Here is a 27,302-nt window from a genome sequence, read left to right as displayed (position 1 = left end):
ACAAACTAATCTAAGACCTAATGATCAAGTACTTAGTTATGGATTTATGCTTGGACAACATTTTCAATCATCGCCCCGCACACGCACCACCTCTCTTATGATATTCTTCACTTGTTCATTGAATTGATCTACTCCTGCATTCATTGACAAGGCTTAGTCATCTTCAGTCTTCTAAACATCAAAATCTTTAAACATCATAAAACATTATTGGTGCAAGAGCATCTCAAGCACTCAAGGAAGACTACTAAGGTCATATAATGATCTAAAGGAGTATCACTAAAAAGACCAATAAGGTCATTTTATAATGTAAAAAGGGCCAATAGTGTCATTTGAGTGTAATTTGAAAAAATTAAAAAAGTGTGTCAAAAAAGCCATATAGGCAAATGGGCGTAATAGGAGATAGTATGTGGGACTATGGGTAGATCAAGGGATCTAGTTATGTTTCATTTTTGTAAAGGTCTGTAAGTAACCATTTAATGTGATAAGGAAATGCACAATAATAAAGTGCAAACAAAAAGTAAGTTGCATTAACAACTCACAACATAGGGCCAAAAGGCGCTAGTTCGTCTAGTTGAGAGCGGAGGTCTGAGGCTGTGGGTTACCCCCATGGTCTAGGGTTCAAACCTCTCTCCACAATTAACTGGTGAGACCATCGTACGAGCTTGTTGCCCCACCCGCAAAGGATTAGTCTCGCCTCAGCTTGCCTCTTCTGAGCATTGGGCTGGGCCACGGGGATACCTCTATGTTAGAAAGAAAAGGGAAAAAAAAACTCACAACATAGGGATTAGGGGGGTCCTCACTGATCCAATACAGTTATAGGAAGTTTGAGTAGTGGTTGTAGAAGTTTTATTCGATTTCCAAGATTGGAACGAACTTACAAATGGTGCCAATGCCTGAGAGAAGATTTGGTCAATGTGATAAGTTCTCCTTAACAAAAGTGTCAAGTTTCTGCATACTTTGCGTGTTTGGCAGTTAAACCGGTAAGTTTCCAACATCTATTCTTAGTGAAGATGTTTCATTTTTGAAAATTCATTTACATGGCGTGTTAGGGCATTGAGTCGGCAACATTTTGGCTTTTGTGGCACTTAATTTTATTGAAGGAAATATCATTGTTTCATTGGATAGTGTCCTATTTTCGGTTTCCTGCATAAACAATCCGATTGCAACCCATTTTTAACGTGCCAAGACCTAAATATTTTAATATGATTTTCATTGGATATGATGAAGGCATAAATCCCCGAAGTTTCTGCTTTGGTTTGACCGAAACCATCAAGTATTGAGTGAGAAACCCCGAATTTGGTGAACGTTGTCTAAACCCTTGTTTAGGGAAACCTGAGAGCAAGTAAAATGTAATGACTTTGATATTTCTGTTTGTTAAGGCCACATACTGGGCATGGTGATGGAATATCACAAATATTACATGTCATTTAATCTGAAGGCAGCCACGCAAAGAAGGCACGTGCTTTGGCTTAAAAAGTGTTGACTATGACTATCTCTGAGACAAGTAGAACAGGGATAAAATAAGTTGCGGTTTTTGTCCATACAATGTGTTGATAAGTGTTTGCAGTGGTAAGAAAGGTATGTCAGAATCTCAATGGGTTTAGAAGATGAACAGAGTCTTAAGTAGGTAATGAGACTAAGACAACAATAGAAAACCAATTGTTTCATAGATGAGTGCGACTGTCTTTATTGGACAGTGAGGTATTAACTGTGGTCTTGAGTGGTAAGACTGAAAGTATTGGTATTTTAGAATCGGGAATGTGTAGGCAATACCTAGATTATGTATGGATTGTAATTCCAAGAGTTAAATTTGGATCAGTAGTGTGGTATTCACAGAATTGGACAATGAGAGTGAACATAAGGACAATATTGATACTAGTCAGAGTTTGGGTGGAATGTGATCAGCACTTTGTTATCAGTGATTGGGAATTGTGAATTGGGTTGAGTCAAGTAGTATGAGTGATTAAAGAAGGATCCTAGTTGAGTTAAGAAGATTAGTTGATGCCAAAGGGGTACGAGTGGAATGAGTGCATGATGTTAAAGTTCATAGGGATAATGAATGTAGTCGTGAGTCAGAATAAAATGAATCAGTAAACAAAGGATTTAGTGTGTGTTGAGGAAGGAGACCTTTAATGGTGCATGAGCCTTTTGGATTCTAAGGCTCTGCATCAATTATCCATATTTATAAATATAATCCCCATGTCACTGTTATTGACTAAGCAGTCCACATAAATGAAAATATGATCATATTAATTATAATCCTCTTAATTAAATATCCAAAATCCATATAACTAATTTCATACTTCACATGAAACAGTTATTATTACTAAAAGTTCCTCGCAGAAGGGATGTAACAAGATAGAAACCAATCTTCATTTAAATTTCTATGCAAATAGAGAGAAATTACCCACTGCTCAATAATTCTGTAGTATTTTGATTATAATGTATCCTTGAGCACACAAAATATGGCATCATTTCAGAGATAGTTTTACAAACTCTTGCATCAATCCAATCTCCCTTTGGTATTTTATTTCAGAAAAGATGTTGCCTTGCATTGTTCTGAAAGACATTTGAAAGATTCATAACATAAATGCTATCCACGACCTAATCCCAAAATTGAAGTGCATTTTGGCAACTGCAAAAGTACTTATCATGTGTACAGTCCCCAACTTTGTTTCAACTTTGCACAATCTCTCGAATCTTTGCTAGGTCATGACCCGCGAATTAAAAATGACTGTCTGACAAAGATGCAAGTGGTTGCAAAAGCCATTTCAAGAAACCAATTGCCAATTCTCAATATCAGTTTGAGCATTTGGTCCTGATAATCAAATATGAAGTTACATATTTCAATAATATGACAAAAATGATATTTCCATACTATACCAAAAACTGAGCTAGAGATGGTACAAAGGAATTCCAGTTATACATAATAAGTTGTAAGGGACAAATCAGACACTAATCTATCATGGCTCTCGGTACATCCCTAGTTTTATTGTCAGTAAATGAAAACTATATTTAAAATAGGAAAAATATATAAATACGGTTTTAGCTTCTTGATAAATATGCCATGATTATTTTTAAAGTATCCTTTCCCATGCCATCCTTCAATTTGTGACAGGACGATTGTTTGATCATGCATATAGATGTGTTATGTAACAAGACTATCCATGCAGATACATTCAAGTGTAAATAATCTCAGAGCTTACAAATCTACATATAGTGATTCTGGTATTGGTTTACAATGCTTCATACATTTTGTTAACTGTAATAAGTACATCTATTTGAAACTCCATGGAAATCACTGGCTTGGATAAATGCACAAAGAAGATAACTCATTGGCCCAAATGACCTGCTGAGAGACAATGTAAACAACAAAAGAAAGCTATATGGATTATTATACAAGTGCCACATGTTTTCAATAAGCAGCATTAAACAAAACTAAGATCAAACATTAATCCGTAATTGACATGAGAACATCTTGATCTTCTGTATTGCTCATGGAGTTGGTTGTGTTTTGGGAGTGCACATCTGAGATTCCTCCATTATCAGCCTGAGTAACAAAATAAAACTTGTTTAGAAATGCTAGTCTGAATGTAGGAAATGGGAAAATAGGAATTGACATAAAATGCAGAAAGGTAAAGAGTCAAGATGGCCAAAGAAAAGCTTGGATCACTATCCTTCTTATTTTATTAATATTTTTTCAACATCTTATATAATGTAAGACATCTCAAGATAAAGAACTAACTTCATCATCATTTTAGAAATTATTTGTGCAACTTTGGTTACCTTGACACCCAAATTAATATACAGAATCTGGATCAAAATAAAATAAATTGTACTATCACAACTAGTTCAAAATGCTAAAGCAATCATCATAATTCGCTTGATATGAAATAGCAAGAAATGTTGCGTTGTTCTTCTCCAGACAATGGCAGCATGCACATTTTAAGGCAATTCTCAAAGAACATGCCTTCATTTGATAATTAATTCAAAACCCAGTACACAAGAGCATGGAATCCTACTAGAATGAGGCTCACTTCACAGAAACACTAGACATGTAAAGAACAAGATATGGAAGATAGGGAGCCAGAGTGTTAACCAGCGATTAATACTCCCAAAGTGGACCAAACCAAAAATTCTTGAAATATAAGGGCCTCCTTGAATATACAATGTCACGGAGTGTATGCTTGTTTTAGTATTGAAAAATAAAAGGATGATCACTGGAACTGGCTCAAAAAATATGATCACCGGATCTTGCGCATTACTCTTGGAGAAATGAACTGATGATGCTTTAGCTGTAGGCAGTAAGCATAAGATGTTCTGTAGGGCAGTAAGGATATCCATTCTGCATGGACCAACTAAGGAGAGGCTTTAGGGGTGGGTTTCTTCCCTCATTAAGTGATAATTTTGTTACTATCATTTAACTGAAAACCTTAGTTACCAGGTTCTTCTGTTTAGGCCTGGGTCCTGGTACTGGTACAGTTTTGGTACTGGTTCTTCCTGGGTACTTCTTGGGTTCTTTGTGGGTCCTTCTATGAAGGACCTAGAGTGAACCTGGGCACCCAGGATGTACCCCAGGGCAGTAGGTCAGTTTATGTATGTATTTCTGATTTGTTCGTTAGCATGTTCTTTCTATCAGCTTTAAATACTCTCTTGCAACAGCTTGGTAATATTATTCAATCTAAAATTGTTTTTATGTAATGCCCTTAGTTTATGACAGTAGTCAACAGCAATCTACTTCGATTCATTTGAAGGTCAGTGTTTGACTTTATTTTATTTGTAGATCTAAGGACATGACTGTTCATAGATTTGTAAAAGCCAGCCAATAGTTATGTTTGTTGATCATGTTCGGATTGATGTCAATTGCTAATGCATTTAATTTGAAACTATATCAGTGATACAATTATTTTATTTGTAACTTTGTTGGCCATTATTGATTTATGAGTACCACTTTTCTTTTACATTTGTAACTTAAATGTTCTAGCATACATGCATGCATACATATACAGACGAACCCGAACCCACAAGGGAGAAAAAATTGCTGTACCCCGTACCCGAACCAGAACCCGTATCAGCAACTTAGCTGAAAAGAGAAGGAACCTACCCCTTCACCAATTAGTAAAAAGACTCAACCTTCCAATCACCAAAAGACCCTGGGGATCACACCCACCAACCAACCTATCACAAGTCTGTGTACCTCTCGTAGGCATAGATAGACTTCAATCACTCTTTAAGTTTATGCATCACACCCACTTAAACTCTCTGATAACTCCCTCTCACAATAAGCGAGCCACTCCATACATAGATCTGGAAGATTTCAGATTATGTATTCTAATACCATGCTGAGTCTTCAAGACGCAGTAAACAGATTCTACATGCAGAAAATTAACCCTATGTATTAAAATAACAAACTTAAATCAGAACAGCAAATCTGAGTACACTATCTCTCCATGCCCGCCTCGAATACCAGACAGTATTCACATATCCGCATATTTATTCTATTAAAATGGATAGGAACTCTGCACTAACTCAACACTCAATTATGCTCTATCTAGTGCAGGGGTGTACCCTGGATCTCTTTTATAGAACGACAAAACTGAGGTTTACCATTAACCTAACCAATTGGAGCAGAAAAGTGCCATGTTCTAAAATAAGAACTGCCAACCCACAAAAATTAAAAATCCAATTTGAATATTACTATTTAAAAAAAGGTATGTATTGCCATGCCAACAGATACAACTACTGCAACCAAAAACAGGACAGCCATGTCATATTTGATGGTGCAACTTTTTTAAAGAGATTTGTAAAGCAACCAATACAAAGAACTAACACTTCTTAAAGGAAATGCTGCCAAGAATGCTAGTGTTCACATAGAATTGTCTCTATTATGGACAACATGAAAATGTGGGAGGAGCTCCCCATGACTATCCCAAGCTCCCAAAAGATCTCCCAAACAATACGTTCCTAGGATTCCAAAGAAACTCTCACCAGCTAACCATCCTTTATCACGCAGGCTAGGGCCACTGTGCCCTAGCTCGGTGCTTCCTCTACAAACGACTGTAGCATTTGGGAGAATCTTTGCATATCTTGGAGGGGTTATTTCTGTGTACATCGTCCCTGAGTTTGGTGTATTTTTGCTGCCATGGGATTTGTAGAAAATCTTTACCATTTCCGGTTCCTGTTGCGTGCTTGGGGGGTGTTATGTTCTGCATTTTGGTGTTCTGGCAGGAGGCTACAGAGCCATGGGGGTTGGTGAGCCTCATTTATTCACCTCTATTATTCTGTTTTGAATATAGACAGCAGTACAAGAGGCTTCTGCCCAAAGATAATATTCTAAATTTTAATCAAATATCATAGCTCTTGTTGCTTCTATAATTGTTCTATTCTTCCTTTCTGCTACCCCGTTTTGCTGTGGGTTATAACGAACAGTATACTCCCTCTTAATTCCTACTTCTTTACAAAACTCTTTAAACAAATCTGAAGTATATTCCCCTCCATTATCAGTCCTAAGAGTTTTAATTGTGTCCCGATAAGTTTTTACTTAAGGTTTTGAATTCTTTAAATCTCTTAAGGATTTCTTCTGATTCTTTACATTTTAAGAAGTAGATCCAAGTTTTCCCAAACAAGTCATCCATAAAAAGTATATAGTACCAGAATCCTCCAAGAGAAGGAACAAACATATGTCCACATAAATCTGAGTGGACTAATTCAAAAACATAGATAGTTTTTCTAGTGCTATCATGAAATGGACTTTTGGTGTTCTTACCCAGGGCGCATCCTTTGCATATGCTTGAATGATCTTTATTCGACTTAGGTAAACCAATTACAATCTTCTCCATAGTTGATAAGGCTTTGAAATTTAGATGTCCTAACCTTTTGTGCCATATTTTGTTTGTATCAGCAGCTTCATGAATTAAGGCTTGAATAGGTTGACTAGGTTCTGTATTTAATTCATACAAGAATCCCTTTCTTTGACCAATCAACTTTGATTTCTTGAATGAAGAGTTCTTAGACCAGGTCACATACTTTACCATCCATGAATGCAACATTATGTCCATCATCTTCAAGTGTTGAAACAAAAATTAAATTCCTCTTTATTTCTGGTACATACAGTACTCTTTTGAGATGTAGAGAAATACTTGACTTCAATTTCAAGGTGCGATTCCCAATTCCTTTGACTGAATGAGAGGAATTATCACTGGTGGTAACTTCACTATCAACTTCTTCTAATATTGAATCTAGTACTTTGTATTTTGTAATGTGTCGAGATGATCCACTATCAATTACCCCATGCTTTGCTTGATACTTCATTTGATAGTGCATTATACAATACACAATTCTCAGGATCATAGTGTTCTTCTTTCCTAGTAACATTTGTACAGTTTACTTGCTGCTTTGTATTCTCAAGGCAATTAGATCTATAGTTTTCAAATTTGAAGCATTTTATTTTGGATAAATCTTTCTTAGGTTTGTCATTTCTTTGATTTCCCTTGTTCTTAAAGTGCTTCTTCTTACCTTTATAGGAATTTCTGTTGAGAATATGAAGTTCTTCATCTTTAATTTTCAATTTTCCTCCTTTCTTAAGTTTCCTAGATTCTTCTTGCAGGCAATCTCCTTTAAGTCTATTAAAGTCTGGAAGATTGTCTCTAGCACTTGCTCCTTGTGAGAATGTTTCCCATGAATCTAGTAACCCATCTAAAGCCATAAGTGTTAGTTCCTTGTCTTTAATTATGGTCCCTATACTTGCAAGTTCCTTAGGAAGCATGAGTTCATAGATTCTCCCTTCTTTCTCTGTATATGATTTAGTTGCCTTTTTAGTGCAAGGGTTCTAGTCGCATTGTTAACCTCATATGCATTTAATAATGCATTCATCATATGAAATGTTGTTTGATGTTTCATTAGCATAGGTGCCATTTCATTTTTTCATTAGAATTACGATGTTTCATTAGAATTACGATGTTTCATTAGCATGGAAATTCAGGATTGACTTCCTGAAGTGGGTAGGAAAAAGGATCAGGAGAAAGTGAAATTGATGGGTGAGACTCTACTTGAATCCGGAGCAATGAAGACCATTGATTCGCATTTCTCACCATCTCAAAAGTGATGATGTTATTTTGGAATGTAAGAGGGTTGAGTAGTATCGCTAGACAAAAGGTTATTCGAGAGTTGGTCCGGTTACATTCTCCAAATGTGGTTTTTATCCAAGAGACAAACTTGTCAGTAGAAGGGATGATGAGTTTAGTTTCGAAAGTTTGGAGCAGGGGGCACTGTCAGTGCATTGGAGCTCAAGGGAGTTCTGGTGGTGTTGCCTGCCTTTGGGACCCGTGTAAATTTGTTCCTAAGTGGTGGATGTCCGACATCTATGCTCCTACAGACCTTCCTAGGAAGACAAAACTCTATGGCATATCAGTTTGGTAAGGGCACAGGCTCCGTACCTCCCCTAAATTCTTGGGGGTTGGGAGAGGGGGGAATTCAATGCTATAGTATGTATAGATTCTTTGGGATAATATAGATCTTCTGAATCTGGTTGATATTAAGCCTTCAAATGGTATGTTTACTTGGAATAACAAAAGGTGGGGGGAAGATGCTATCCTAGAAAGGCTTGACAGATTTCTCGAGTCCTATTTTTCAGGTGGGGGTAGTTGAAATACCAGCACAGAGATCCTTGACTGGAGGGGATCTGATAATTAGCCTAATAAACTCTCAGCTTCTTCCTTCAGAACCACTAAAAAATGCTTCTTTCGAATCCCAATTTATGCAGCTTTGGGACTCTTTTCTTCATGATCACATTGCTGATTGATGGATTTGGAGCAAGCCTACTCATGGAGCAGCAAGATTCTTATTCTCCAAGAGGCTACAATTTGTTAACCATATGTTAAAGAGATGTAATAGGCAATGTTTTGGTAACATCTTCAAGGCTAAGGCTGCTGCTCAATCCCAACTTGGTGAGGTTACCCATAAGATCAGAGAACATGGGTCAACCGAGAATTACTTTCAGTTGGAAGCGGAAGTGGTCCAGGGCTTGGAGGAATGGAAAATTTCGGAAGATTTTTTTTGGAAACAGAAATCTCGCATTGACTGGCTTCAGGATGGGGATAGGAACACCTCATTTTTTCATAACTTTGTAAAGGACAAGTGGCAGAGTAACTCCATCACCTTGCTCAAGACTTCTGAAGGTTATACTTTTTCTTCTTTTAACCTGATTTCTAGAGAGGTTGTGCAATATTTTTCAAATCTGTTTACTACGGATAATTTGATGGCAAGAAAGAGGATGATTTAATATTAGACTGTATTCCCTTCTTGGTAATTAATGAAATGAATGACTCTCTTATTAAGCCTATTACCTTGGAGGAATTAGAGGGGATTGTTTTTCAGATGAAGAAAGGTAAAGCTCCTGGATCTGATGGCTTTCGCATTGAGTTCTATCAGGAATGTTGGGGGATTGTTAAGTTTGACCTCCTGGAGGTGGTTGTGGAATCTCAAAGCAATAAGCAGATGATCAAACCTAAGAATGCTACTTTCCTATCCCTTATTCCAAAATGAGGGGGATAATTTTTTACACCACTTCAGACCAACTGCTCTTTACAATGTTGTCTACAAAATTATTACCGACCTGATTGCAGAGAGGCTCAAACCTTGGCTTAGATATTTAATTTCTGAACAGCAAGGGGGTTTTGTTGCTAGGAGAAAGAATTTGGATGGGATCGTGGTTGCTATAGAAGCTACTCATTCTATGCACCTCCCTATGGAGAAAGCCATGTTTATCAAGTTCAATGTGGTGAGACGTATGACAGGACCAAGTGGTCCATCTTGGCAAAGATCTTAAAAGCCTTTGGGTTTGGTCCTGAGTGGATTGAATAGGTTATGAGTTGCGTTACTTCATCATTTCCTATTCTCATTAACAGTGAGTCTACTAAGCTTTTTGACTCTTCCTGGGTCCTTAGGCAGGGGGACCCTCTCTTGCCTTACTATTTATCTTAATGGCTGAAGGATTTGGCAGATTTATAAAGGCTCTATCTATCTTTTTCTTTAATACTCCTAAGCCTATTCAGATCAGAATTGCTAGAGTTATGTGCTTCCAGATAGGGACTGTTCCTTTGGCGTATCTTGGCATACCTATTACAGTTTGCTCATTACCAAATAGGTTCTGGTAGGAAGTCCTTGATAAGTTTTGCACTAAGGTCTCTCATTGAACTGGAGGTGGTGTTGTCATTAAGATCAGGATGGGGCCAGAATTATCACTGAGAAATACTTGGGTTGTGTTGGGGATAGCAATATATTCAGATACAATCTTGAAGGTAGAGGACCTTTTATCTGGACAGCCCTTAAAGGGGGTGCCAAATTAATCAAGCAATGACTATTTTGGACCTGTAATCAAGGTTCTGAGGCTTTATTCTGGACTGACTTGTGGGATGGCTTCCCTCCTCTGCTATCTATGCACCCTCATCTCCAACCCTTGAGTAATGTGTTTTTTGAGGTAGGTTGGACTAAGGTGGCGAATTACAAGCCCCTCAACACCTGGGGCAAGTTGATGTGCTCAGCTGTAAAGAGCCGCAGGAATGGCCCTTGAAGGACTGGAGCAGGATCGTCAGGAGCTTGCAACAATACTGACTCGTAGGATCTGTAGCTATTCTGTTGAAAAGGATAAGCTTGCCTAGGGCCCTAACCCAAAAGGGAAATTTGCCTCTGGATACAAAGAGTTACACTTCTCCTCCCTACCACCAATGTGGACTATGATGGTAATGTTTAAGATGCACGAGTATTCTTAATTCCCACTATGCTTAAGTGTTAGTTTGTGACTGAAAAATCACTATATGATCTTGTATATGATTATATATCTTCACTAGATTCGCTAATATTTATAGTCAAACATTTCACCTTGGCCATTGTGGGACAAGGGACCAAGTTCCCAAAATCTTTACAAAGGCCTTGACAGAAGCTAAATTGGCAAGCTTCGACACATGTTTGGGTTCTAAAGAGTCCTCACAAGGAGTAAATGATTGTGTAATACAACTTCCCAGAAATGTCTCTTCTACTTGATTTTTTAACCAAAGTAAACATTATGTATGAATGTTGGTGATAATGACTTCGATGGTGTGTGATAATGACTTCGATGGTGTGTGGGTAGCCCAGATATGTCTTATGCCAAGTGTACAATTTCTGTAAGAAATGCCTTTTTCAGTCATAGAGAGTCTTTTATGTGTCTTTGGATCCTTGCACTTCTGAATGTTTCCACTTGCTCTTTACATACTCTGTGAGCTCTACTACTCCGAATTGCATGATTGTTCTTGATTCCAACTGTATCTTCATGCATTGTGGAATATTCCACTTGTGTGCTTATTGAATAAACCACTTATACACTTGCTCTCATTGTGGTGATTTTGGATTCATGTATTGTAACATATACTAATGAAGACTGGAGAGTGGTTGATTATTTGGATACTAATGGTATCAGCATTGTTACAGTTTCCTAAATGTGTTTATGCTATTGTTTTGGCTGCTTTCCATTCCTAATTGTACTCAATTCCCACTACACTCTTATGCATAACACAATTTTCCTAAAGGAAAAAGGCAATCTAGGAACTGCTTGTGTAAAACTACTTTCAGATCACCCTGCTTAATATCAATTAATAACAGAAATCCAGCTATGAATCACACGTCAGTATCAATATAACTATGTAACATGTATGCAGGGTAGGATACAAATTACAATGATCAAAATTTGATATTCAAATGCCAATGTATACAAGCAAAAATGTGCCATTAAGTCCAGCTGTGACCTCGTAGGGTGAATAACCCATGCAATAATATGTCTATTAAGCAGCTGAAAGCTCTTACAGTCTATCATTTTTGAGCAACAGCCTCTTCATTTGAGGGAAATTTCACTAATTTAACATAACATCTTTTTGCTACAATATTATTCTTCCACATCCCTATCACACAACAAAAACATTTCCGTCATCCAAATATTCTCAAATTGATAAATTTGTTAAAATTATATTTTGATCCACAAAAAAATAGTGTAGAAAAAAGCTAGAAATATCTTCAATTACTATGTGACCGCAGGCCAAAACAGGAGAAAACTTCCTAAGGCTTTAAAGAAAGTGTAATTCATGTATATTTTGTGGCCATTAAAACTAGGTGACGAGCATGTGAGGAGTATATGAAAAGTGATTGTTTTCATTACTATTCTTAAAAACAGAATACCTACCTTTGTTTCTTGTGAAATGGCTAACAATCGTCTGTACTGATCTCGTGCTTCTGGATACTGGACCATGGACTGTACACGTGCAAGGGCCTTTTCAACTGCAGCTTCCATTTTCTTTCTTCCAGCCCGCAAAAAATCATAATCATCACTTTCATTGCATTTTGCACCTGAACTTTCAATAGCTCCTTCTGCTCGAAACCCACGCAATCCAACTCGCTTTCGCCTCCAACGCAAGATTGCCTTTTCCACAATACCAACTGACCAAACAATCTTTTTATAATTTTTTCTAACTTGGTGCCCCCGTACATGTGCCTGTATTGCGTCAAAAGGTTTAGTTTCCATTTACCAAATTAAATAAACAAAAAAAAAATTATCGCATCATGATTTCCCATTGAATCTGCTTCGATAAAACAAAATATAAGCATTATAGAATATATTATATATCTAATTCCTCCATTAAACCACCAACTTTATCCAACATGAATTTGAGTATTGATTCTTAAACAAACCGTAATAAGTTGTTTGTACCAATAATGACATATCATTACGTTACCTTTAAAGACCATTTATGTTACCAAACAACTAAATATTTTAACAAACTGAAAATAGAATATTATCTGTAATTCTTTGGATTTTACAAGGCTTTAGATAGTTTCAGTGGCTCTGTGAATTTCCCATACCTTAGAAAACCTGATGTCCTCTCATGTTCACTTCATAACATTTATAAACATGCAAAAAGATTAGCTGCTGCTCCCTAATTAAAATCTAAGAAAAATTCAAAGCTTTAAATTTTAACTTTGACAGAAATCTGCAATTTTGTGAAAAACCATGAAAATGCCAAATTACCTCAGGTTTCCGGGTTGGGAAATGGGGAGACAAGGAAACAGATTTCCTGAACAGGTCTTTTCCCTGGAGCAGGGGACGGCAGTGGGCACAGCTATATAATATATAGGGAAACTTTAAAAATATGAAAAATTTGAAATATATAGGGAAATTGTACATATTCATATGAAAACATAGATAGGGGATGTGGGGACAAGGAAACAGGTTTCCTAAAAACATGGATAAAGCATGCTTATTTACTCTGATACCGGATTCTTCAGACACGGCCCAGAATCTGGTTACAGTTCAGTCCCTAGTCCTGGTTACTTCTGGATTCTGGCTGGGTTCTGCTCAGACACTGGAATATTATCTGTAATTCTTTGGATTTTGCAAGGCTTTAGGTAGTTTCAGTAGCTCTGTGAATTTCCCATAGGAACGGCAAATGAGCACAGCAATCTAAAAAATAGGGAACATTTAAAAATATGGAAAATTTGAAATATATAGGGAAATTGTAAATATTCATATGAAAACATGGATGGGGGATGGGGGGACAATGAAACACGTTTTCTAGAAACATGGATAAAGAGTGCTTATTTACTCTGATACTGGATTCTTCAGAAACAACCCAGAATCTGGTTACGGTTCAGTCCCTAGTCCTGGTTACTTCTGGATTCTGGCTGGGTTCTGCTCAAATCCCTCCCAGGCAGCCAGGTTCCTTTTGGGTCCACCAGGGAACAATCCAGGTGGAACCTATGCAGAACCAATGAAACCGAAGGCTGTTGGCATCCAAAACTGGGCCCCACATGCCATTTTAAATTTTTTGAACCTAAGGAGTGATCCAAACCCTAATTTTGACCTCTAAAGCAAGTGGCATGGCTTGTGGTTCAAATGACGTTGAACAAATTACTGATCAAGATTCCTATGATCATGATGAAGATGAATTTGAATATTAATATGAAATATGGTTTATAATTTGCATTTTCATTATGTAATGACATTTTGAGACTTTTGCAAATAATGAATATGAGATTTGATATATTTTATAATTTATTTACAATTTGATTGGCAATTATGGATTTATGACTATCATGCTTCTAAAAAAATATTATTATTACATGTTTAACATTTCCAATCAATGATGAATGAACATTGAACATGTTATGTACAAATCTATAATGTATATATAAATTTATAATATCTCAATGTGTTTGTGTGTGTATCCCCACAGAACCAAAACCTGCCCAAACAAAATTACCAAATATGTTAACCCAAACCGGTATCAGAACCAAGTTCGGTAACTTAGCTTATTTACATTATAGAACCTTATCATATAGCGTTTGTGTTAAGACAGGTTTCAGAAACTTTCTGAGTTTCCAGGATGTCCCCATTTCCAGGATAGGTCAAGTTATGCGAGAAACACATCCCTGGGTAACACTGACGTCAATCTTATAAAACCAAGTTTGAGTCCAATATTTAACTTTTCTTACTGTAACCAGGAATCAGATGCAAAATATTTTGAATTCACTGGACGAAAACACCACCATAAGCCGTGAAAACTTCCTAAAATCTTCTTACAACTTGAAAAGGCATAATCATTTCTATAGCATTTATCTCAATACAGTTTAAATGTATAAAATAATAAACAAAAGCCAAGATAATTGGAAATTATCAGCTGTCACTATCTAGAATTCTGATCTATGTCTACATGTTTGCAGTATCCATAGGTTTAACTCTTTGAGCTGCAAAAATATTGATGGCAAGTACATTTATGATTTATATATACCTGAATTTTGACAATGCGTTGGCGAATAATCAAAAATTCTTTCCGACCCTTCCAACCACGAAACTTTCGTTGTATGCGTATAGCTGCTGTGTGTAAAGGCCCATCAGAATTACCCAACTTAGATGATCTTTGCACAGAAATATAAGAAAGTGCTTTTTCCTCTGACATCCCACACTTATCATCTCCATATTGAACCAACTGCTTCCTGCGGAATGAATGCACTCGGAAGGCTCCTTGGATACGAGCTGCTGCTTGAGCCGCATTTCTAACTGCAGCGAGTGAGTCTTTTAATGACAATTGGTCTTCTCTTCCTCCTTCATCAAGCTGAAGAACATTACGCTCTGCCACAGTCTCCACAGCTTTCTCACCAGCAAGAGTTGCTGAAACACTGCCCATAATATTTTCATTTATTGATAAATTAGACAGATGACTTGTCAAAGAAGACTCTGCCAAATAACCTGCAATGCCTTTGTGTCCTCGACTGGAAGCCAGATCTGCAGGTGTACGGCCAGCAGAAAATTCAGGCGTTGGATCTGTCAATGCCCCTGGAGCTGCCTCTAAGTTGATGAGTGCCGATACTGTCCGTTCTCTGAAACAATGAGCACCAATAACATTAATTCTTCACTCAAACAAGGCCCATCTATGAGATTAAAATACCTTTAGTATTAAGTCCTGAACATCCCTTGGGGCTGTCTATAATTGATTTGTAACTTAATTAATCTTTGTATGTGGTATTAAATAATTAATATCGCATGGTCAAATACTGCTAATCCAAGTGGTTATAGATTTTGCTAGTCCAAAACCCACTCTTAGTCGTGCATTTTACATCTAGAAATAAACCTTACTATAAGTACACAATGGGAGACAGCCTCTATCTGAATATCAAACTTGGTGCAAGATGAACGTGAGGATTTTGCGACTCGCAAAGACCACATTTGTTTCAATTGTTTGATCCAATCAAATAAGCTTGTTCAAGATGACAGAAAAATATTTGCATTCTCGTAATCAACTTTTCATTCTACATTGTTGTTGTTGACACTACAAACATTGTCAACAAGAATAACATTTATTAAAATATATTTTTTCCAAAAATAACACAAAATGATTATTATCAATTATAGTTTTTAATTTGCAAAGACAAATACCTTCCATAGTATGCAGCCCAGTGAAGTGCTGTCCAACCATGCAAGTCACGAAAGTTGACATTGACACCAGCAGAAACAATTGGATTCATTGCCCAGTCATAGCCAAGAGCAGCTGCCAAGTGTATAGCTCCTTTCCCTTGGTCATCTAGCACATTTGGCCCTTTACCTTCAGCATTTATTTTTGAAAGAAGCCAAGCATGTAATTCTTCCTTGAGTAACTTCTGCACCAACTTTGCACGTGCCTTACCAAAGTCGGCTGTAGATTCTTTTATAGAGCTCTCCATCTCTAACCACTCTTCTTCATTGTCTTTTCTCAACGAAGATAACTTATTGTGTCTGTTACAACTACTATCCTCGTTAGCAGATGATGGTATTTGTGCTTTGTTGGAATTCAAACACAGCAATTTTGCAAACTGTATCTGAAGCCTCAATTCATCTCCAGCCTCATTATCTGTATCTGATCTGGCAATCATGTCTTGAGATGGACCTGCACGATACTCAAACTCCCGTATTTCACTACAAGCCAACCTGTCACTGCAAGTAACATAAAAAGGTACTCTTGCAGGAGAATGAGGAGGAGCATGACATCGTAGAACACCTGGGCCCAAAACATCTGCAGAAACCTCAATTTCTCCAAACATGCATGACAGTTTATAGTTATAGATATCTTTTACGCCTCCCACGAATTTGCCTGTTATTAGGACCTGTCATGATCAAGAGACAAATTAGTTTCTCAATTACAAAGAGTACATTAATATTTCTTCTTTTTGCTCCTATTTTTTTAACTTGAATAACACAGCATTAGGAACTTGGCCATGAGAATAACAATGGCTTCCACTGCTTCATAAAGAAAATAGAAATCTACAAATTTGAGAAAAGACATCTACTTTTAAGCAGAGACATCAGCATACCTTTGTGTCTAGATCTGAATATGCCCAGTCTGGAGAGAAATCAGAGATACTGAATAGCTGATCTTTTGATAGTGACGGGCTCATCAAATCACCATCTAATTGAATCTGACGGGACAAGCTTGAGACTTCGTCAACTCCATTTTGACCTTCAAGTGTGTTCCAATACATACCAGAATCAGATGCCACCAGCGAGTCCTCACCATCTCCACCAATTTCTCTACTCATCCATCGCCCAAAACTATCCAGTTTCTTCAAACCCTCTTGACCTTCAACCTCAAATGTACATTCTTGTGAAAACTGCCTGCAAATCTGGGGGTAAAGTAAATTCTCCGGTGGTTTTATATCATTTTCAGTATCTAATTTTGCTATATATTCATTTTCAAAAAGCTGATTGGTGCCATCATTCTGTGTCTCAAGCTTCATCTGCTGATTATTTTGCAGATGTGAAGGTTCTTGAAACGGACCCAAATCTTTGAAAATGCTGTTCTTCTGTTGCATAACATTTAGGGACCCGTATCCCAATCCTGCCATATGCTCATTATCTGCACCACTTAGATATGCATTTGGCAAAAACCTGTGGGATCCCATCTATACATCATCCAAATGCAACAAAATGTCAGAGATCACTTCTCATGATCTTCAAGACAACCAGGACATGTATATGCCTAGATGAAAACATTTCCCACTCAAATCACTATTGATTTTAATTTTTCTGTTGCATAACATTCAAGGAGACATTGTTCCTTATCTCATCTAAAGATCAAGCAGACACAACAAAAAGATAGTGTTCTTCAGCCCATTTACAATATGTAAATTTATAGGTGACAAAATGCCCAACCAAATCAATAAAAAAGATTTAAGTTTGATCTAGTGAGACGACTGCCTCAGATTAATGATATACAGTGGCAATCAAAGCCTCAAATCATGGAAGCCCATTTTGCTTAAACACATTTTATTATGAGTACACTGAAAATGAGAAATGCAAAGCATTTTCTAAAGGTGGATATACACATGTAGTACAACAATCAACATTGGCAACATGTTTGTTACAGTCAACATCTAAGTAAGAAGTTACAGTGGTATCATGTGCAGTGGTCACCAGTTGGCAACTTTTATGTTCTCTTCATTTTGGCAAATGTACAAATCTATTGTTTGCATCCCATTGCAGGGCAATCCTAGAGGCACTGTCACCAATTTGATTGGATACTACTCAAACCTAGTCCAGTCATGATTTTTTGGAACTACAGATCTGTCCAATTTCCTCTGGATTTCTCAATTTCTACAGAAAATTTAATGAGTTCCAGAAAAAAATTGACATCCCAAAAAAATTGAATTCTTAGAACCAAGTAAGCTTGAAGAAACTCAGTAGTAACAGCACCAAGTGGAACAAATTACCTAATATTGAACAAATAAATAAAATCATAAGCAAACTAGGGCAATCTACAAATGTCCTGCAATGAATCAAGTAGAATGCTAAAACTGTTATGGGCTTTGGCACTTTATGAAAGAAATTTAGAAAACTAATTGAACAAGTAACATGTCCACTTTTGCTACATGGTTGAGGGCGCATCAAGTTTAACCACCATAAAATTTCTTTAGTGGAAAAAACTAGACTTCATACATCCTCAATCAGATTCGTGCAATAAGATGGCAAGATAACTGTCATAGTCTGGTGTAAAACCATTGGAAGCAAATCATAATTTGAACCAATTTATAATAGATAAACATCACACATACAATAAAAAATGTGATATGCATGAATTGAAATGATTGACCTGCTCAGCATTGTTCTGCATATTTCCTCTTGCAAAGGCTTGAAGATGAGTGTCCATGTATGTTTGCTGTCCACCACCAACATCACTGCTTACATATGCTTCCATTGCAACATTTTTCTGTGTTCTTTGGATATCCTCGCGAGTCATAGATTGCAAGCAAGGAGCCTTTATCTCCTCAGCATCATTTGGAAAACCTGTTTTGGAAAGCTCTAACGCACTTGTCCATGTAGGTGGATTGTTCTCATGCCCGTTGTTAATCCTGCTACCACCTACAACCACATTCTTGGTTTGCATACTTAAACCATCGGATCCTGTGGTAACAATTGGAGAGAATATTTGCCTTCCAGAATATTCACCTGTGTTCAGATATAAGGAATTTTAACCACTATTGCACAATTAGAAAACATGTTTATAAGAATTTCTTATTTTTCATTGAAATTAGAACATTGAATATGTTACCTTGGCCTAGTGTTAGGCTTGAGTTTTCTCTATTTCTATAAGGCCCCAAAGAGACATTTTGAAAAGGAATACCCAATGGACTGTCTTCAATTTGCTTAGAAAATTGTCCTTGTAATGGTTGTTTGAGTCCTAGGAATGGATATTGCTCAGGGACAACTTCACTTGCATTAAGTGGACTGTATCCCATTTTATCAAGTGCAAAATTTGCAATTGTCTTTCGATGTGTCTGAGGTTGATATCCTGAAGAATCCACAACCAATTCCTCATTTTCACTTAGTTGTCTTAGAATAGATTCTTGGTCTGAAGAGGCTTCCCCTTCAAGTGAAAAGGCACCACCAACATCATCTCCAGATTCACCTTCTTCAAATTCAGATGAATGAGTTTGCCCATTCCATTCAGATGGGCTAGCACTTGAAGCATAGGATGTCTGTGCCAACAAAGAACTCGTGTGTGCTTGATTTGGATATGAAGCTATATGTCCCACTGAATTTACTGCTTGTCCGCCTCTTTCTGTATGTGCAGAACGTGGAGCTCCACCTTTGTTACCCTGAAAAGAATCCCTTGGTCAATGTACCCTACCATAAAAGTAGTTCATCGCAAAACAAATATGACATAGCTATCAAGTAGTAAATCTTGCCTTTTACACAAAACCATAATCAGTGTACAACAAAGGATAAACACAAGATAGGCAACAATAAACATCAAAAATGAATTCCCTATGATACTTATAATCTGCAAAATGGGAATGTAAGGTAGAACAACAAACAAAGTACATGTAGAGTGCTTTCTAGAAGGCCAGAAATCTCTGAAAGAACTTACAACTCTTTATGAACACAAGAATTCCGATGTCAGAGAAAATTCAACTACAAAATAATCTAAAATTTAGAAACAAATTATATTAACTTCCAAAAAAGAGGCCCCTCTGTCCCCATCATCCCCCTACCGTCCCCAAATTAAGGCAACTCTGTCCCCCTGTCCCGGAAACTTGTCCCCCCGCACCCCAGGGTGGTGTAACTATGGTTTCAAGTGAATGTTGGGGCACTGCATGTAGTGCATCTTCCAGGATAAATTTTTATCTGCAGTTCCTCTAGGCATAGTTTCCAAACTCGGACTCGGAGAGTACTTGGCAAACCCAAAATTTTCAACTTAGCAAAAACTCAGCATATACTCTACAAAAACTCAGCAACTCAGAAAGCACTAAAATTTAAAACCTCTTAAAGAAACATATATTTTTTGTAGAATTCAATTACAAAATGTATGAAATTAGAAATCGACATCTCATAGAGAAAATGTGTAGTTTTATAGCTCTAACATCATGTGAAAGATGAATCTAATCCAATGTTTTCTTTGCATCGACACTTCTACCCACATTTTTTTACATCTATAAATACGCAAAAGTTAAACTTGAGAGTACTTGGCCAGCAAAAAAAATTGAGAGTATTCAGCAACTCTGAGAGTTCTCAGAGTTTGCAAACTATGCCTCTAGGAATGTGTTGGTTGATCACCTGTCAAATTTATTGTGCTAACTAAGGCATACAGTAAAAGGGCTAATCTATACAATGCAATGAAACAGACAGAAACCCATCACAGCCTATAGCATATATAAACAGTGGAATCTACCAAGTTGAACTTCACATAATCTGTTATCAACATCCATCCATTCACAAATAAGAGCCTTTGGCTGATAAAGTACACGTGTAAACAAAGGCCTTCTATCCTGTGCGCCTATAACTAATTTCAGAAAAACCTTATCTCTAGCATTTTATGTTAATTTTAAAATCATTACTGTAAAATTGGAAATGTTTAAAGTTAAAACTTCTTTGCAAGCCAATAAAACTTTTCTAATTTACTTTTGGATTGTTATCAATTGCAGCTCTATGCAAATAGGTAGAAAAAAAAAATTGACACTTGTAGATGCATAGAACTATCTATTTGTTTAAATGACAAACTAGGGTGAACATAATAAAAACCACTAATAATGAAAACAATATTTTATAATGGCAGTTGTATGCTATGGCATAACAAGTCATACTGTACATGCAAGGAAAATAAATCCATTATATCTCAATCTTATTAGCAATCATTATGCATCCACAGAGATGCACGAATGTATCTAGTCAACAACGTATCAATGCATCACCAATGTAGCAAATATAAAATGTCATTTGCATGTGTCCAACTGTGAACATGTCAACACATACAGAAGAGCACATTTATACCATGAAAGTTAAGAGACATTTGAAAAAGAACTTTTTTTTAATACATATGCAGAGACTGCAAAAGACCACTGTAAACACTCACCTCTTTGACTTCTCGATAATGAACAAGAACAATATGCTCGTATTGCCTGTAGAAAAGAATACACACATTAGGGACTGTTCAATATTAACACTACAAAAGTTGTGCCCATATCTTTTATGAAATGAAATATAATTGCAAACAAGTTGTCACAAAAAAGGAACCAACAGTATTCAGTCATAAGAAAACAAAATCATAAATCTTAAAGCTTCAAACTTGGAAGTTTGAATAAAGAGTCACTGATGCATGTCCACAGATCAAAGTTGACCTAAGAAATTCAATTCTCCGTTATATTGTCTATGCAATACCTAAGTCACAAGGTTCCCATTCGTGTTTAAGTTCTGCAAGGAAAACATACAGAACCAAAGTTCACCTGCCAAGCATGGCACAAATTCTTCAGGTGTTACAAATAAGGTTCAGTAGACTTTACGTACAACTTGATCAGATTCAACCTGTGATATCTAAATTTCTAGAGAGATGAAAATTTATATCAATTATTTTAAATTTTCCAATGAAAATCTTGTGTTGGGAAAATGTATTGGGCCAATTTATATAAACTTCTGGGGATTGTACAAAAATCACTAGACTTTGAGCTTTTTCGTTGATATGTAGCCAACTCAGTAGCACTGCATGATACACTTCGAAATGTTGCTGGCATAAGGATACTAAGAAACAAAAAACAGATGTTATAGTGATCATCTGTGAAAGAGGGTATAACAGCTGTATTGTTGTGTTTTTGATAATGTCTTTTCTAGCATCTAGTTATCAGTGGGCTTATTAGGGAGATCAATGTACTTTTTCTGTGCTTGGATCATTTAATAGTTGTGTAATGTTATTTCCATGAGCCCACAATACCGTTATTGCAACTCTTAGTTTTAAAGATCTTTTAGCACAGTGAAAAAAAATTACTTCTAACAATAATAGCTGCTAATTATTTATTGTGTTAAAATTACAATCAATTAGATCAAACAAAAGGAAACAAAATCAAACACATTCATAAGAGAAAAGGTAAAGATATGGAGCATGAAGGAAATGAGTTGAGCAGACCATGCTACTCAGAGTGTGAAAGGAAACAAGATTGGGATAGACATACTCACTCATCAAGCATCCAGTAACATCGTCTCTGGAAGTTCTCATTATCTTCACCATGAGCATAATAACAATGAAGGACATCAATACTACCAGCCTGTACAAACCAAAGAACAAAGAATTAAAATCCGACGATTTGTTTTCCAAAACACCACTCAACATTATTTTGAACATGGAATATAACATTTGCAAATGCACACACTTATATCATATTAGGAAACATATTATCAGGACTTGATGATTCATTAATAAGCAGAGCTTTATAACAAAAATACAACAAACCAGCTGATCCAAAGTCATACCAATTGAATTGCTGAAAAAAGGGGAACCCATGCCAAATTTTGCATAGGTAGATATCCAGTGATCGACATCTTTTTTACAGGTTGCACTTTCAGTTGTTCCATTTACTGAACAAATTGAAACATTCCTGCCAAAATCTTGTATTTTACCAATTCCATTTCAAATATAACATCATTATGTAGACCCATTTTCTCACATATTGTCTCCTATGACATGTGAGATGGCAGCTCAAAAAGTTTCTTATCCTCCCGACATCATCTTGATCAGAGTTGTCCGGTCCTTCATCTTTGGGAGGTTTGTCAAAGTTTACCAAGAGCTACCAGGTTGATTAGCTGTTCGTTTGGACTGCTCCATCCATTGAACTTTTATTAAGAAAGTAGGTGTAGGTGCCAAACACCATCTTCATACATCACACCCCTGTATGCCTTGATCCTATTATCCCATCAAGCAAAGACTCACTTCTCCCTGATGGCACAGACTAGCTAGTCCTCATAGCTAAATACCATTCCACAAAGAGACGTCGCCTACCCTGCCATGATATCTTCTTCAGCCATTTCATTATTTTATTTAACAGTGAACTTACTAGTTCAAGATTGTTTATGTTTTACATTGGTAATGGTTGAATTAGTAGCTTGGAATCCCCCTCAACCTATTACAGAAAATAAAGATGTGCCCATTCCAGATTAATCAAGCAGACAAACCATGCAAAGCATGGCATGTTGATTTATGTGGTAAAATATTTTTTCAGAAATAATCATGCAACAATGCAATGCACCGAGCCAATGCTCTTCAGGAGCTCTCACACAACAACAAAAATACAAACTTGCATGGATACGGATACGGATACAAATACAGATACTGTATTGTGTACGGATACAGTCATTTTTGAAGACCACCAATATGGATACGACTGGACACAACATTAATAAATAATACGTACACATATATTTAACATAGTTTTTAAGTTATTATAGGAGATTTTCATTACTTCAAAAACAATATTGACACATAAATATTTGTAAGTTAATTTAACACTTCACAATATATAAACATAGTAGAGTTGCATTAGAAGGTAACCCAAAAAATGGGTTGCTGAAATAGAAAAATTATTTGTCTTTCTCATTTGGTGCAGGTTTTGTTTAAACCATTTTTTTTTAATTGTTTTAGTAATGTTTTTTTGAAATCAAATTTGGGAAGATTTAAGTCAAATCTTTTTAAAAATCAAATCCCATAGTATTTGGCATGGTTGGAAAATTAAGTTATTTTAGGCAGACATGGGTACAATATTTGACGTGTATCCGGGCAGTATCGGATACGTTCCAAATTGGATACAGGGATAAGAGAACCCAAGGAGGGACAAAGGAGTTTCCGGCAACTCTGCAAAAATATGAAATGACTCCAGCAACATAACAATGTCTCAAAAAACAAATAGTGTGTCATACAAAATACACTAAAGAACCAAAAATTTATAGAAAACATATGTCGAATAGACGCCCATGGTTTTCAAAACCATGTCCAACGCCTAGGTGGTTAACTGGTGTCCACCACCTAAGTATTGCCCTTTGAACATAGCCACCTGTTAAATATGAAATCTTACACTGTTATATTGTGAATTAGAAACTTTCACAATTAACTCTTATAGTCGTTATAAATGTCATACCAAGTTGTCATAGTCTGTTGTAGAACCAATGATGCAACTAATGGCACTTGCCACCATAAATTTAGGACCTCCAAAAGTCCCCCCCACACCCACTCCCCGACCACCACCACCACCCCCCAACCCCCTGACTTCCTATAAAATAGTGATTGTGTCATACAATTCACACACCATGTAGGATGGTAACCCACCAAGAGAGGCCACGAGGTGATTAGCAGCTTAGAAAGTTGACAACTTAGGATAAACCAATTATACACCAAATAATAAATTAATTAATTCTAAGAATCAAAGCTTGAGACATCTTAATCCCAACATATACAGACTGATTTCAGGTACAAACATAATTTTCAAGGGATTTTTCCTCCCGTAAGCAATGCCTGTGTCACTAGCTCCACAGCTAAATGTGTTGTCATTAATTACACATGAAAAGCCTCAACTGATTGCCTAGTTGATTCCAATTTCCATCTACATGCTCCCCTATACAATTATTTATTCCATTTCAATGGTCCAGGGAGAAAAGGGTGTTTTGCCTCCATGAGAACATTTTGAAAATGAGACGCCTTGGTGGTAGAGGTTGCCATAATGCAATGTGTATCACAGGCGCAGGGGTGCAATCATTCAAGTTTAATTTTTTATATGATCACTGGGAAGATGCTCCAGAATAGAACACACAAACACCCCGTGATGTCATTAACATGTCAAAATAATACCTAGTATCTTCGATTTAAATAAAACTATCTACTAAAGGCTGAGCTTGCAAAGGCAAATTGGTGCATACCCTACAAAAGCATGAACTAAAAATACCAGATTGATGAAAAGGGGTAGGTAAACCACTACAACGGGATGAAGGATATATCATCCTCAACATTTGTGTTTTCTCTAAGAAAATCATCAGATTCATCATTGCCAATATCAAGGGACACATTAAAAAAATGTAACCCCTGTTCGATTCCAATTGGACTCCAAACAATGTCAGAGACCGTCAACAGGCCAAAGCCAATCCTATACTATCTGATAAAGCATCAAAATGGAAGTAACAGAGATATTTGAGATGCCAATAGAACACAACCTCTCAAACAAGTGCCTAAGCCTGGAATTAAAGGCCTTCCCAAAATTTGTGAAGAAATAGACATCTATAGAACCCATCCATGGGCCTCCTCAATTGTAATTTGTAACCAATGTTACATGAAACACACACCAAACCAAAATCAGGACGTCCCAGGATGGAAACACTTGAGGGATGCAGGGATGCTTCGGAAACATCCCTAATGGCACAGGAAGGGAAAAGATCATCTTTTTTAACAAAAACTCGAAAAAAATAAAAATCAAAGGGGTGGGGCTTTGTATGCAAAAGTCCTAAACCTATAAACAACAAAATAAAACACCTATTGTGTCCACATGCAAAGTGTGAACAGTTTAAGGAAGAAGAGTGCAACTGAAAGAAAACCAAGCAAAAAGAAGAAAGAAAGGTGAGCAAACAATAAAAATAGACTGGGTCTCCATCATTTGATGGTAAGTTCATTATTCTTTGTTATTCTGTACAATTCTTTTGCATTTTTATTTTTTTATTATAAACTGCAAGTACTTAGGAAGGTTTTTCCATTTCTTTTTGTTCCATGATCTGACTTGCATTTCTCATTTCAGCCCAAAAAAATCAATAAGCTCTAACAGCAGTGAAGGTAGTGAAGCTGAATGAAATTGAATAAAAAAGTGCAGGTGTTTCAGGGAAATGTTCAGAAAATCCACCTAAATGACCTTCTGAAACTTTGAAAAAATATGCTTAGGGTTCATTTAACCCATAAAAACCACTTTTACAATATGCAACAGCCATAGGCATAACCCGTCAAGGAGTAAAGATATGCAAAACCATCACATTTGTTGATAAGACATGGAAGGTGAAGCCAAAAAAAAATATCAATGGAATATTTGCAGCCACAGTGTAGTGCTACTGCTACTACTGCTGAATCTACACATATCGAGCCTGAGAGTCATAGGGAAAAGAAAAGGTCCACTGGTGTTGCCAGCATTTTTAATATGCAAGTACAAGATGTAGCTGATAGATATAATGCAAAAAAATCTATGCTAATGTCATAACATTTCATATGGCACCCTCCCAAATTTAAACAGAATGTTCAATGATGCACTTGCAGTTGGTTCTTCATATGCTACCACCGGAGATCATAAGCTATGCACTTTCCTCCTTGAAAACAAGTATTCTAAGGTGAGTATAAATTATAATGATGGAGGAGATGAGACAAACTTGGATAAGAGATGGATGCCCTATCATTATGGATGGGTGATCCGAGGTTAGACATCAACCACTCATGAATGTTGTTGTCACATCTTCAGCAGGCTCTTATTTTGTTAGAGCCATTAATTGTTCTAGAAAGAGGAAATATGCAAGCTTTGAATTTCAGATTTTAAAGGATGCCAACAATTTGGACCCTCCAACATTGTACAAGCAGTCACTGCTTCAGCCCATGATTACTAGCTAGCTTCCTTAATGATAGAGGTGGTTACAATCACATTATTTTACAGTGAATTGAAAGACGTTGGAAAAACAGACTGGTGCAGAGAATGTTGTCCTAAGCTGGAGCAATTCAGATGTTTAGGAATTTTTTGAGGAAGGAATTCCTCAAGCTTGTGGGTGACAAACATGCCAGCTACTTTATTTTGTTAAAGAGGATGATTAAGATGCAAGGGCCACTGCAATCAATGATGGTTAATTCAAAGTGAGGTAGATAGGCAGAGGCAAACACAAATGAAAGTAGAAGTGTCAAAACAAAAAAATCCTGGACGGTGATTGCTGGTCCACAATAGGGTAAAAAAATTATTTTTATTTACTTGAAGCAATG

At 36.6% G+C, this 27,302-nt stretch overlaps 1 protein-coding gene across 2 annotated transcripts in view; it reads right to left on the bottom strand.

Annotated features, from left to right (window-relative positions):
* Positions 1 to 3,148: 3,148 nt before the first annotated feature.
* LOC149549596 (calmodulin-binding transcription activator 3-like) overlaps positions 3,149 to 27,302 on the bottom strand; it is an 80,843-nt gene continuing 56,689 nt past the window's right edge. For both annotated transcript variants that reach the window (XM_089792920.1, XM_089792919.1), the window contains exons 5-13: positions 22,499 to 22,587; positions 21,405 to 21,450; positions 19,104 to 19,650; positions 18,645 to 19,000; positions 16,870 to 17,457; positions 15,959 to 16,662; positions 14,814 to 15,402; positions 12,212 to 12,520; positions 3,149 to 3,550 (exon numbers count right to left, since the gene is read on the bottom strand). In XM_089792920.1, coding sequence (XP_089649046.1) covers positions 3,452 to 3,550; positions 12,212 to 12,520; positions 14,814 to 15,402; positions 15,959 to 16,662; positions 16,870 to 17,457; positions 18,645 to 19,000; positions 19,104 to 19,650; positions 21,405 to 21,450; positions 22,499 to 22,587 — 3,327 coding nt within the window. In that variant the 3' untranslated portion in view covers positions 3,149 to 3,451. The remainder of the gene's footprint in view (positions 3,551 to 12,211; positions 12,521 to 14,813; positions 15,403 to 15,958; positions 16,663 to 16,869; positions 17,458 to 18,644; positions 19,001 to 19,103; positions 19,651 to 21,404; positions 21,451 to 22,498; positions 22,588 to 27,302) is intronic.

This window comes from Cupressus sempervirens, chromosome 7, assembly GCF_028749045.1.
Source record: "Cupressus sempervirens isolate cs-2001-9-10 chromosome 7, ASM2874904v1, whole genome shotgun sequence".
Taxonomy (NCBI): domain Eukaryota; kingdom Viridiplantae; phylum Streptophyta; class Pinopsida; order Cupressales; family Cupressaceae; genus Cupressus; species Cupressus sempervirens.
This window is presented reverse-complemented; position numbering and strand designations above follow the sequence as displayed.